Source organism: Malaya genurostris, chromosome 3 (genome assembly GCF_030247185.1).
Source record: "Malaya genurostris strain Urasoe2022 chromosome 3, Malgen_1.1, whole genome shotgun sequence".
Taxonomy (NCBI): Eukaryota; Metazoa; Arthropoda; class Insecta; order Diptera; family Culicidae; genus Malaya; species Malaya genurostris.
The window spans coordinates 102,896,980-102,911,176 of NC_080572.1; the positions used below are offsets into that span (position 1 = coordinate 102,896,980).

General features: G+C 35.5%; 2 protein-coding genes across 2 annotated transcripts; both read right to left on the reverse strand.

Moving 5' to 3' along the window:
- Positions 1-5,856: 5,856 nt before the first annotated feature.
- LOC131436076 (uncharacterized) lies at positions 5,857-7,277 on the reverse strand. The gene is made up of 5 exons (XM_058604541.1): positions 7,155-7,277; positions 6,987-7,083; positions 6,782-6,913; positions 6,256-6,638; positions 5,857-6,199 (listed from the first exon to the last, which is right to left on the reverse strand). The coding sequence occupies exons 1-5, from the start codon at positions 7,192-7,194 to the stop codon at positions 6,000-6,002; spliced, it is 852 nt and encodes a 283-aa protein (XP_058460524.1). The 5' UTR covers positions 7,195-7,277; the 3' UTR covers positions 5,857-5,999.
- Positions 7,278-12,034: 4,757 nt separating this feature from the next.
- On the reverse strand, positions 12,035-13,557 carry LOC131438439 (uncharacterized). Its single transcript, XM_058608455.1, has 3 exons — positions 13,453-13,557; positions 12,925-13,342; positions 12,035-12,872 (listed from the first exon to the last, which is right to left on the reverse strand). Exons 2-3 carry the CDS (start codon positions 13,081-13,083, stop codon positions 12,495-12,497), a joined length of 537 nt encoding a protein of 178 aa, XP_058464438.1. The 5' UTR covers positions 13,084-13,342; positions 13,453-13,557; the 3' UTR covers positions 12,035-12,494.
- Between the last annotated feature and the right edge of the window lie 640 nt (positions 13,558-14,197).

Here is a 14,197-nt window from a genome sequence, read left to right on the forward strand (position 1 = left end):
TTCTAAGTTTTAAGCTCGTAAATTGTTGAAATGATATTCTGTTTTGAAGGAAAAGGATATTGTGAACGGCCCGTTATTCAATTTGTTTTTTCTCCATACAAATAAAATGACAATAGATTCTGCAAAACCTTAGGAAAAAGTCTATTGGTTGCACTATTCAACATATTAAACTACTCTCCACGTTCAGGAACTTTTCTTAAAATGTGGAAGAAATTCTATGTTTTCAGTTTAAGAAAATAAAACAAGTGTACAGTATGTAACAACTGATTGATGCCTTTTGAAATTTCAGTTTTGGAATTTATACCATGTAATTTGTCTGACTACATATCTGAGACTCAACATGGATTCAAGCTTAAGTATTCGACATCTCGAATATTTGCATCCTACATTTCCTTTATCATGCATTCTTTATCAAACCCTATTACAAGTGGATTCTATCGGAACGGATTTCTCTGCTGCGTTCGATAAGATAAAATTATCATCACTTAACAGTCTCTAAGTTGAGTAGACTGGTATTTAACAGATTTTTTCATTGGCTTTCATTATATTTTGCTGGCCACGAAATGATAGTGAATATAGGAGACCGTACAACCACAGACTAACAGACATGACAGTATGAGTAAATTCTTATAAAAAATAATTTTTCGTGATGCACTAGCTCCACCTATATTGTACTGCGCGAATTATTTACTATCTGTACACCCCTTGTGTTATGTAAAAGTTTTTTTTACTAGTTGGTTTCCCCTCGTTTGTCAACACCGATCAGCTGCTTGCAGGGATGCCTGATTTCATCAAAATATTTGAAAATGAATCGTCACAATAAATTATTGGATTACGTTGATAAAATATTTAACTTTTTCGCGATGTTGGAAGGTAACCATTTATTTGACTCAACGTTGTTCATCTAGTCTATTTTTTATTGTGTTGGTAGTTTTCACCAGAAATTAAGTGGCGGCAGACCAGAAGCAAGTAAATATTATAACAGAACGGGTTCGATTTTGTCTTGCGTTGGAGGATGAGAAATAGGCACAATTATGAATATAGTTTTGGCAATATGTATTAAATCGGTATCCTGCATGAAAATCGCATGGACGTATACAAATCAATACATTACAGGTAATTCTGTATGAATGGCAACTCTGTTGGTAAATGAAAAAAATAAACACAGTCTAGATGACAGACAGGATGTTTTTGATGTAACGTGGCACCATCATGACACATGTGAGTACTGTCCCAAATAAAGGAATATTCGAAATGGCCGTTAAAATGATTGAAGAATCTAATTTGAGTGTCCTGTCTGTTAGTCTGTGGTACAACCTTACAATTTGCTATTACCTCTGCAGTTACCTATGGAAGTCACCTTGGATCGTTCAAATTTTAACTCTATCTCAACGCTCTAAGTTAAGTGTCAACATAGTGTCAAGTCATATTAACAAGATATCTAGCTCACACATTTCACGAACAAATCATAAGCAATATCCTTTTTTGTGAGCATGCCCTCCCCCCTGAGGCGAATCCGCATCGGATCTTGTACATACAATGTCAAATTCGTGCGCGCGAAAATAGCAGCAATGTCCATGATATGATATGTTCAATGTGATGCCGTGCTGAGGTGAAGATTGTTTTCGCTCCAAGCTGACAGGGTCTGGTGTTATATTATGTTCACACTATGAGTTAAAACGAGTTTTAACTCTGATTTCATGTTTTAAATGAAATAACATGTTTTACTTTTGCGTTATTTCATATTCAGAAACGTCACATTAAAATATGGTTCCCCTAAATAACATGATATAATTGTCAGTAAAGCACAACCCTTCTAGCATTTTCCGTCACTTTTCGACTATGTCCATTGACAAGCTGTTCAACACCTGGTACAAACATATTTGTTTTTTTTTTGTATTAGAAGATGACTTTTTTTGGTCATTTGCTGTTCAAATATCACCCCCCCCTATGTCACATGTCACGAATTCAAAATAAATAAAATTCATCTCAATACATTCTCAATATGTATGACAAACCTTACAAATATGAGGGAAAAATCGATTTATTACATGCTGAAATTAGATTAAAAAATATCCCTAAAACTACAAAATCATCAGAATTATTTTATTAATATCAATTATATAAATTAACAAAAGTATTTGGTTGGAATTGATGAAACATTTGAATCATCTGTTTTATTCCTTCTAGGGGTACACAGATATATTATTGTTTTAGGTAGAGAATAATATTTCCTTAGTGTAGCATACAGGGCTGAGAAAATAAAGGCCAAACTCTCATCCAAATGACATCACTGCCGGAGAATTTTTTCATGATCAGTTGATCAGTGAATTTTAAATCACATCGATCAATATCGGTACTGTTCTTCCGTCACACAATGGGTAGTGATTTTGAGCTAAAATGATTCTTGATTTATGTAAGTTCAATCATTGGATGATTCGATAAGTTTCGATGTTGGTGGAGGAAAATCACATATGATCAATATAAGACATGACATGATCTACGTCTGAAATCCTTGATCTCCCGCCCTTTTTAAAATCGAGTACAATTGAATAAACTGCATCAGAACCAGATAAGAGAAATTCTTATGATATACTATTATCAATGCTAGAAAATCAAATTACTGAAAAAATTGTCAGTGCATAACTTAAGTTAAACCGTTTGAAGGCATCTTTTTTTACTCATATTAGGCAAAATTTATTAATTTCGTTAATTTACTCGCTCCTCCGTGCACTTTTGCTGATCACAACAGAAATTATTTCCTGCATAATTCATTTCCGAATTTACTAGAAGAAGCTTTTACATAAACAAATACACGTTTTTCTATAGAATGTAAACGTTTATTGTGGAGATTTTTTCAGGAAATAGGGCAAAGCAGTAATATAATTGGATATTTCAAAAATACGCTCATTTAAAATATTCGACGTCACATTCCAAAAACCTCCCCCCCTTTCCCCTGTCACAAAAGGTCACGTTTTGTGAAACACCCCCCTCCCCCTTGCGGCGTGACGTCTTTTATGGACAGCCCCTAAACAAACTTAATAACAAGTAATATGTCAGCAAAGCAAAGTCTTCGCATTACATTCCTTTGGTAGAATTTGGCCTTTCTGTTTCAAAAGACTTCGCAGCCGATTCTTAGTGTACAGAATCATTGCAGGTCGGGGCTCGAACATACGACAGCTGGTTTGTGAGACCAGCGTCCTATGCATTGAACCGCCAAGTCGGGACAATGTCATATGTCATGCGTAATCCTAGTGTGAACAAAGAGATTTTAACTTCATATTATTGTCGTTAAAACATGTTATTTTCTGCAGGTGTGCACATAGTATTATGCACAATTTGGATGATTGTAATCTTTTGATTCAAATGAAGAGGAGGTTTTACGCGAATGAAGACGAAGTCTTGCGCCTGCAAGGTTGACAGAAACTAGCTCCTGCGGACTTTTTCCATTATAAAAAAATAAATAAATTCAGAACAAGGCCTGCCTGCTGGACTCCGTTCAGAAAAATATGATTTTATATGACTAGTGCTTATGTTCAGACTCAACGTAAAGTATTAAATTTACCTAAAAATATGACTAATTTGGAAATATTGCTTATTCACTCCAGTTATATTGGTCTACGAATTCCGGTTTCAATGACGTTTGACATAGTAGCCAAAAACTCGTAAAAGGTTCGTTCTATTTCTCCCCGAGACACTTGGTATTACTTGGTATTGTGGAATTTCAACAGACTTCAGTAACAGACAGTTTGTAACATCAGTGCCCTGTGCATTGAACCGCTAACCCGGGGCGTTCTGTAATACATACACCTTTAAAAAATTGCACCACTAGCTCGATTAAAACAGGTTGATTATGCACAACTATTATGTGCAGAGTAATTTTTATTGTTTTTTTTTACATTTCGTCTTTCACTTATCAATGCATAGCAATACAAATTCAGCTGATATTGCATCATCGCAATTTAACATGACTCAGGTGTACAGTTTTATGAACGTTTGCTAAGAAAAACGAAATAAATTAGTTATATGTTCACAGAACGAAAAGATGAAACTTACACGACATGTAAACCAATAGTACTATTAAACAGACATCAGTTGAAACGAAAATCTAATTTAAAACCATGATTGATGTAAAATTACATTGAAATGCATTTACTTTTTCAATAAACAAGACTGTATATTTACAAATCGCTTAGTTTTGTAATGTAACTTTCCATTCAATTACCTGCTCCAAATATGTGCATGAAAATAAAAGTTAGTTAGTTAGTTAGTTGTTTATTTTAGCCCGGTTTTAACCTATCGGTCATTCACCGAGGGATGAAAATAAAAGTAAATTCACAAAATATTTTTATCTGTGTTCGTTTAAAGTAAAAATATTGAAAAATTTTTTTTTTAAACTTTCTGATGCTAGTTTAGCTTGATAATCTTTCAATTCAATTTCATGACATGTTGTAACTCAAACTCTCTGGATGATGATAAATAGAGCCTGTACTCGATAAAATTTAATACTCGTTTGTGTATAACTTTTTATTGCATGGGTAAACATTGATGAAATTTTGAGGGAAAACTAGTTTAGAGTGAAATATTTACATTTGCAAAATTCTGTATCAATCATATAGAAAATTTCAAAACTACCTGTCAAGGAACGCTTTAAAATTTTTGTTTGAGCGCAGTTGTTGAAAATCCAATCCATTCCCTTAGGTGGATCGTGAAACAGTTGGAAATCGACAATTTTACCGTATCCCGTGTAGTAAATCAGAATAAAAACGAAGAAGTACAACACTATAAATGTCAGAAAGCCGAGGGTTTACTACAGGCACAATCCGAACCACACAGAAAGAAAAGATGAAACTTACACGACATTTAAACCGATAGTACTATGAAATAGACATCAGTTGAAACGAAAATCTGATTCAAATTATATTAAAATTCATTTAGTTTTTCATTGAACAAGACTGTATATTTACGAACCGCTTCGTTTTGTAATGTAAATTTCCATTCAATTGCCTGCTCCAAATATGTGCATGAAAATAAATGTAAAATCACAAAATATTTTTATCTGTGCACTTGTTTCGGGACGAGTCCTAAAAGGTCAGTTCGTCTCTCTGGTTCAACCAACTGGCAATGAAGTGGGCCGGACTTCATGTGCATTAGAGATGGTCGGGCTTGAGGTATTTGTACCCACCTCATCAGCTAGTCTCACTCACCTGGATGTTCCGGAGAAGTTTCGAAAGTATAAGTCGATAAACTTTCCAAGAAGTACTTGGTGCGGTAGGCGATCTATGGACAGGCAAATTAAGCAAGCTGTACATAAAAATTGGCACCATCAACGGCCAAATATGTAAAAAAGAATGCCTTTTCCCCAATCCCGCGATCTCGGTTTTGACTTCTCTGGAATCGTGTCGTTGCAGACCGGTGAAGGAGTGGAACGACGTTGAACTTCACTCAATAGAAATATTTTGAGCTATTATGAACAACAATAGGAAAGATCTTTAAAAAGGACAAGGGTTTGACGAAAAAGTTGATGAAAGTGTGTAAGAAGATTGTAAGATTGTGCAAATATTACTCAGAATTTGATGGATAGTGTTAGGTCCAATATGCGGGAGAGTATTCGAATAAAACAAATTTACAAAAACAAATCTAATGTGTGTTTTGTCTCGTTTCCTGAGAGTTTCAACAATATCCGACTTAAAATAAACTCATATTTGTCTGTTGAATAGTTTTCGAGTACAATCTTAGTTCAAGGAGTTTCAAAAGCACTGGTATTACACGAATCATGTTAAGAAAATCATGTTTAGACAATTGTATTGATAGTGAAAATACTTCGGGAATTTTGGATTTAGGATGCACATGCAATTGAAAATGCCGAAATAATAAAAAATATATTTTTCGACTTGAGGTTTCGAAAGCACCAACCATAACAAGAGCTGAAGAACACAAAAGGTTCGGTTTTGTTGGTGATTTTAGAGCATTTATTAGTTTGACTACCGATTGATGAGTTACTCTTTTGAGTTCTTAGTTTTTACACACTGCATCAGCGGCGGAATCAAGCATGAACACTTGTAAGTGAATCCATCGGCCACTTCCGGCATTAAAGAGTCGCCGACATTCATTGTTAGCTTACCATACTGACACTGTAACGTGGGATCGTTGATTTCGTTCTTTTGTGTGCTTTTAACTAGCTTGTCTGTGTCTTTTGCTGTAATTGAAAATAGTTGTAAGGATGGCTGTGATGGAGAATAACATTTTACTCACGCATCCTCCACTCCCATGGACAGCAATGATCCTCGTAGTAAACTGGCGCGCCTCCCTTATAGGCTTGTTTGGCATAGAAGAGTTCGAACCCACAGACGGATTCGTAACAGTTAGGATCGGATGAGATGTTTGTCTCATTGAAGTTTTCGTGGCAAATGCAGGTGAGGCATTTATTTCCAGACGGGTGCATTTTTTGACCGGCGAGATATTCATCGCCATCCAGAAAACATTTCGCCAATTTTTTCTTTTCCTTGCCACAAACTTTTCCGGACGAACAACAGCTCTTAGGTTTGTATGTACGAATACAATTGTCGTAATCAAATGATTGGAAAAATTCTGCACAGTCAACGTGAGTGCACCGGAACTGCGCAAATGGTGAAGCACTAAAACAATTAGATATTAAAACCCTTTTAACCATGGAACAATTTCATTAAAAAAAACGAAAGCTGTGTCATACGGCGGCAACGTGCTCTACTTTGTATGGATGTAAATTTTACCATCGATTTAAATCTGGCATTTTACTTACCTTCGACAATAGCATAGTGCCGAACAAAACGGAGCAACCTGTTCGTTGGGAATTTGCTCACTCAGTTCGTATGTTTTACCGTTGAAGTAACATTTGGAATTATCATGCTGTGTAATACTTGGGCAGTTAAAACTGCAATTAGAAAAAGTGAGAATACAATTATTAGATAAATTAATGTTTAACATTTTAATTCATTTTACCGAACCTAATGGGACAATCTGTTCCCACGTTACCACCTACTGGAGTACATTTCATTGTATTGTAATGTTTTATAGGAACTCTGCATCCGAATGCTAGAGACACTATAATTTAAAAATATATTTAAGTTTAGGTGAAATCTTCTGTACATTATTGAAAATCATAAGTAAATCACCTGATACAGCTATCAACACGAAGCCAACCAACCGGTTCATCTTGTTTAATAATATTCCACGAAATTTCCGTTCAGTACGTCGTTACTTATCTTCGTTTAAACACTGACTGCAGCTGAACGATGGAACTTCAGTCAAATTTATAATTATATTCATATTCAGCTTGTTTGTATATGTAGGTGTGCTGGTCTAGACAATCTCTTGTTATGGAATATGTGATCCTGCAATTACAGTATAGTACCGTATGTTTCTTGATTGTGGTATGGAAATTGCGAACTATATTGAATATATTGAATATATAGTTGAAGTTAATTGCCTACTATATTGTGAGGACGAATTGCCTGCATTCGAAATTGTAGGGACATACTGTATCTGAAGGAATTGCATTGCATTCATGTTGAGTTCATCTGGTCAATCCGAACTAGCTGCAAAAGTCACATGTATTAAAAAGGCAGGGTAACTGATACCGGAATGTATTACTAAGAAGTTAGAGTTCTGCTTTATTATGAATACTTACGGAAACGTTTGCTACTACATGCATTGAATTGTGTAAAACTAGCATCAATGTTGCCTCCATCGGTTTTGAGATAATGTACAATTTGTTTTGTTGATTACGAAGGTATTTTTGCTTTTCCCATATAGAAAGGCTTTGCAGTCACTGTGAAAACCGACTTTAGAACCGAGACCCAGAAGATTGAATGTCATAAGCCTCTCTTACTACGGGGACGGGTGTCAATTAAAACTTTCAAAAATAGCCGAGTATCCTTTTTCTGTCATATTTTCGAATGTTAATAACTCAATCATTTGCTGATGGACTGATATAATTTCAGAACCCATCGATTAGCAAACTTTAAACTTAAACATGTATGCAACATCGTTTAAGTATTTCAATAGCATACTATTGAATAATTGGTTAGAATCGTCCTATGTTTTCATTAACCAATCACAGAAGAGCAAATGATGTCATCTTGTTGATTTTTCATGTACAGCCGACGATCTCGATCGTTGGTCTGCAGTTAGAATTTAATATGGCAGTGGAAGGAAAAGTATCATTTTCTTCTGCATCGCATGAACGTTCACAAAAAAAGGGAATGTATAAGTATATGCCTTGTTACATTTTTAACTTCAATCGGCAGCCAGCCGCTAACGGAGCAGCTAGCTTGTCGCTCGCTGGATGCTTGGTTTTTGAAGCGCGTCATAGTGTTCGCCCGAGTATATTGAATGTATTATCAGCTGTTGATTCTACGGGCACTAGCAGTCCAATTCAGAACTTTCGGCGATAGATGTTTTGGACCTAATTTGAAACGCTTGTATGCCGAAAATTTGTTGATGGATTAGCCACATTTAACATGAGTGCAGTGCGGCGCTGTATGTCAAATATGTGTTCGTTTGTGAGTATATTCACTGCATTGCAATTCGCTTCACCGGTGAGCAGACCCGTGCACAGGAATCATTCAAGAAGGGGGTTCAAGGGAGGGTTCAATGGAGAGTTCAAGGGACGGGTCACAAGAGGGGGAGGGGAGGGGGGTTTCAAGTGTGGTGAGGATTCAAGGGAGGGAGTGGGGTGTTGTAGCACTTTTATATAAAAAGTACTCTATTGTTAATGGAACTTACTGTTGAAAAATATTCTCAAAACTTAATGTCATTATGTTCGGTCTTGTCCCGCACACAACCCAGTAATTGTAAGTAATGAAATCTTCCATCCAAATGTCGGTATCTTCCTTTCCCTACACTTGCCCAATTTTGAACAACCGACATTCTCAGTGTTTTTATTGAAAGTTTTTATTGAAGCTCCTTCTTCGTGATTGAACAGATTTTTTCAACTGAGCGAAGTTTCGGTAAAGTTTGTGGGAAAATCTTTTGTCATAATTAACTTGAGCATAGTGGCATGGCATAGAGCATGATAGTTCAGGCCAAAAAAAGGTCAATCCTTTCTCCTTTCTAATTTCATTTCACCACATCCGCAATCCTTCGGTCAGATAACATCGAACATAGACTTGGCAATGATATGCACGTGACTTTGGTATAAGCCTTGGTATCCATCACGATGTAACACGATTTGGTGTACAACTTCGTGTAAAGATTCCGGGTGCGTGGTTTTGCAGTGATGCTCGTTCCAGTTTGGGTCTTGTAAACCTGAGAACCAGAACGCTAATTGGTTTCCGGCACAAAACCGACGGACATTTTGAACTGTTTAGCGACGTCTCAAACGGTTCTTGAACTGTTGTACCACATTCATGGGTATTGCAGTTCCAAGCTTCTCAACTATCCATCGGTGTGACGTGCCTGAACTTTGTTTGTAAGTGTCCTGAATTGTTTCAATTTCTTAATTCGACAACACGACTTGAACTACTGCAATTTTAATTATGTAAACAATACACTACAAATAACTACTTAATTTTATTATTTTTATCCATATGACAATTGACATGAATGAATGTTATGCCGTGCGATGGCATTGTCGAACTGAAGATTTTCACCAACTTCGATTCTAATGAAAGACCTTATAGTCCTGTTGGCTGCTATTGGATCTTATCTTGATCGCAATTCTAGTTAAGAAATTGTAGGGCGATGAGTGTGTAATATTTAAAACCTTAATTCAAAGCGACGATGCAAAAACCGTGAAAATAAATTTAAAATGATTTCTAATCTATTCCAATTTGTAGGTTATGTCAGTTACTGCTATCACAAATCGACTTTGGCTATACAGGTTACTGGAATGCACCGGAAATAATTGTCAAAAACTCCAGCATGTAACCTCATTCGTGTTTTCAGAGATGTCTCAATCGATTCTCCAAAACATAAGCTCAAATGAAGATTTTATTTTATCTGTATAAAATGTGTATGAACACAGATAAAAATATTTTGTGAATTTACATCTATTTTCATGCACATATTTGGAGCAGGTAATTAAACATAAAATTACTTAACAATTCTGTACGTTTCAATATAATTTAATCGCAAAATAAGCTTTAATTGAAAGATACAGTTATATTAATTGAAAATTCAATGCAATCCAAATTAGTTTTGCACCGATGAAGGTTTTCAATCAACATTTCGATTCAACTCATGTCTGTTCCATGTTACTATTGAATTACATCTCGTGTAAATTTCATTATTTCTTTCTGTGAAGTTTTAAATCTTCAACTAGACTAAATTTGGCTCAAAACTGTCTCAGCTTGTAGGTTGCAGTTAGGTGATGCCCTTACATTTGTTTTTCGTTTTTATTTATGAGGTAATGAAAAATATTTTGAATTTTTTTATGTGTTATTTAAGAGAACATTGGTGATATGAGAAAGTCTTCTTTACACCACTAGGTGGATTTAAACAGGTTTTTCAAATACTGAATGTAAAAATTAAAATTGCTCTCATGTGACGTGAAATTTATTCCTGCCTAAAAGGGTTTAAATGTTTTTTTGCATCGTGAGACATTAAATTTAAATTAGCTGATAAATGTGTATACATACACTAAGCCCTTTTCACTTGTCCACGAATACATTATTACTAACACATTATTTACATTGAATAATCGGCATAGTATTTCTCAGTACACTATCGCAATCTTTTCTACGAAACGTAAGTCTTGGAATTTCTTGCAGTTATTGTGTTTACCTATCTGTGGTATTGCTCAAAAAAAAGTTTTCGACATACATTCATTAACTCTTCTTTCAACTTTTCAGTACAAAATCTGTGAAAATTCAGTGAGCGGTTATCTGTGAAAAGATAGTGAATGACATAGTTTAGCTTGGTTGATCGTCCGTGAGATTTCTAAACAGTAACAAATTATAAAACTTTAGAACTCATTGGTTCAAGTGGCACATCACATTTTCTGAGGTTACGTTTAGAACAGTTATGACCGTCACTCGATTAAAGCTACTACTTTCAAGGTTTCCAAACCAGAAAAAGAAAGTTATTGTGACTTAGAAGATTTCAAATGATGATGTATTATTCTGTCTTGTAAATAGTTTACAGTTTCTGAAAAAGGCCATCAACTACTAGACTTTCGAACTTAAAAAAAGTTTTGTTCGTTTTTTGCCTCGTCACTTCAAAGGTCGGATAGAATTTTTTAACACTCATTATCCTATAAAAGTCTGTTCGCACTATTCCGGGACGGGACCATCCGGGGCAATTCGGGACGCCTTATCGGCGATGACTGAGCTGCTGGCATGTGCATGTATTTGAATCCCGGATCCGGTAAAAAATTCATTTCGTTGCCTCCGATATTCCTCACCGAGTTTTTCCCGGTGCCGCCGATGCGAAAAACTCGGCGAGGAATATCGGTGGCAACCAAATGGATTTTTTTCCGGATCCGGCATTCCAATACATGCACACGCGGGCAGCTCAATCATCGCCGATGAAGAAATAGTCGTCAAGAACATTTGGACGTTTTAACCGATATTGTGGTTTGTTTTTTTTCCGTGTAAATGATAAAACGGTTAGATTTTTCAATGAATCTAAATTTTTCGTTTGAATCTAGGATTTGAATGCGTGTACGATAGATATATATTTATTTATTTAGATACAGGAACTACAAATCAGCGCATCACTCGATCAAACGTCAAATTATCCCCGTAAACAGGTTACCAAGCTAGCAATAAACATCCCGATCCTGTATTTCGATCGAATGAGTTTTCCAGGAAAAACTACTCTATCGAAATACAAAATGCAAATTTCACATCCGATCGAAATACAGAATCGGTGTGAATACAATTGAGATCTTTACTAAAATGATTCCTCGTCCATTGATGCAGAAGAAAATGCATGAGGATGCAACATGCATGGTACTTCCTTCGAGTTCCGAAATAAAGAAATTTATAGACCTGTGCGATGGAAAATGAATCCAGAAGTCACGACACACATGAATCAAAGACAAAACATTGGGTTTCTGGTTTCTCATGTTACAATTTTATTTTCAATAAATAAACATAATTGCTGTCATTCCGTCAAAGTCTGGCTCGGATTCCTAAATCTTCACAAAAACTTTTCTTTAAAGTGTTTCGACAGTCACTAGTGGTACTAGGTATCACAAAACCTATTGTTTACAAACACTTGCCCTACTATCCTGCTGGTGTAAAATTATTACTAAAACGTATGCATGCGCTCATCAAATTGTTGACACATGGTCGTAAAAATCTCAGTACGCTAAACAGACTAACACACTCGACATCACGTTAAAAACTAATGTGATTTCTCCATCAATACAACTAAACTTCGTAAGGGATAAGACTCTATTCACATGATGAAGAATAAATCAATTGCTCGTACTGTCTGTTTAGTCCGTGATCTATTTATGCAGTGGGTATGTTAGACACTTATATTCGTTGCCGTCGACATCAGAACACTTATTCCTGAACCTTTAACTTTTGAATGCGACTAGAAACAAATTCCATCTCGTGCGAAGGCTGCGATCCATCAATGGACTTGATGGCTCGCACCAAATTTTCCAGTGACTTTGACTTTACAAGTGAATTGCACTTTTCAGATTTTTGCGATAGCAATTGCTGACTGGTATCCATCTGAGTGGAAGCAGTATCGTTGGTTTCCATCATGAAAGCTGTGCTCGTGTTTCCCTGAAGAGCATCGATAGTCTGTAGTGTTTCCAGATACAGTATGCTGGAAGGATCTGAGTTTTCACTTTTTGTTCGAGACCTTTTTGGTATGAAGTAAGGTCGCATCCGGACGTGAGGTAGTGTACTTCGCACCCGCCGGGGACAGCATATCTGAAAACGGAATTTTTATTTCCCTACGATGTGTCAGTTTATCACAACATACCTGTGAAATGTAGCGCGTATTTAACTGCATTTGCATGTTGCTGTAGTTGTTTGCCAAGATGTTTTCAGGGTATTGCATTGTGTCACCGAAAAGACTGTTTTGTGTATCTTTCTGCGGTTGTATTGACTCATTACCCTTTGTATCGTCATCACCTAGCATTTCGTACTTCAGTCAATAGAATACAATTCTATCAAAACAAAAATAGCATTTGACGCGACGTAAGTACTAATCAGTTGTACTGATAATTATTTCTTGACTAGACGATTCAAGAATTAACTTCGAGGCTGCACTATTCAAATGTTCGGGCCCAATTTCTGTACTTCTCTAGAACTCAGAACCCTTCGTTGCCACTTCTTTAACGTTAGTTGTATTTCTCTCCAATTGTGATCAATATTTTGTTTCCACTTTGGCTTCCATACTGCAAAATAATTGAGAAGATACACACTTTGGATTACTAGTAACAGTTTGTAGGAAGCTGGTTGTTACAGTTACTGTGAAATTATTATATTTCGCTGAAATGAATATTACCTAAATCAAGCCAACTAATAATAATATTTTTGTTCGAACGGTATCAATTTTGTTTTAGCTGCTCCATTCCATCCGTCAAACAATGGTGAGTGTATTTGTGCTATAGTTTTGTGGAGTGCGTTCACATGCAAACATGTTAGGGGCTATCGATAAATCACATTATTTCACAACTAACGTATTCACTTGAATATAACTCAGTTTCAACCAACGCTACCAAATATACCGATTTATCGGTATGTCTACTTATTTTTCTACTCGATACAGTAATACAGATATGCTCACTTAAGATACCGATAATTCAATTTTTATACAGATAAATACCGATTTTCAATTTTTGTGTTTGGTAGCATAGTGTTGAACCAGGTGGTGCGACCTAGTTTTTGGTCTCACCAGCCCGCCCTCAATTGTTTTTCGAGATAGATGTTGTATGGATTGTTTTTTCTCTGCCAAATACAGACATTTTAAAAAACATTGACAGCTCTGGTTTCAACAAATCTGCACATTTGCTAGTAGTTGGGCTCAAATCGGGTTGGGCTAAGCTTTAAATGTAATCGTCATAAGAAGCTGAAAAAAAACACTCTCCCCTATATATATATATATATATATATATATATATATATATATATATATATATATATATATATATATATATATATATATATATATATATATATATATATATATATATATATATATATATATATATATATATATATATATATATATATATATATATATATATATA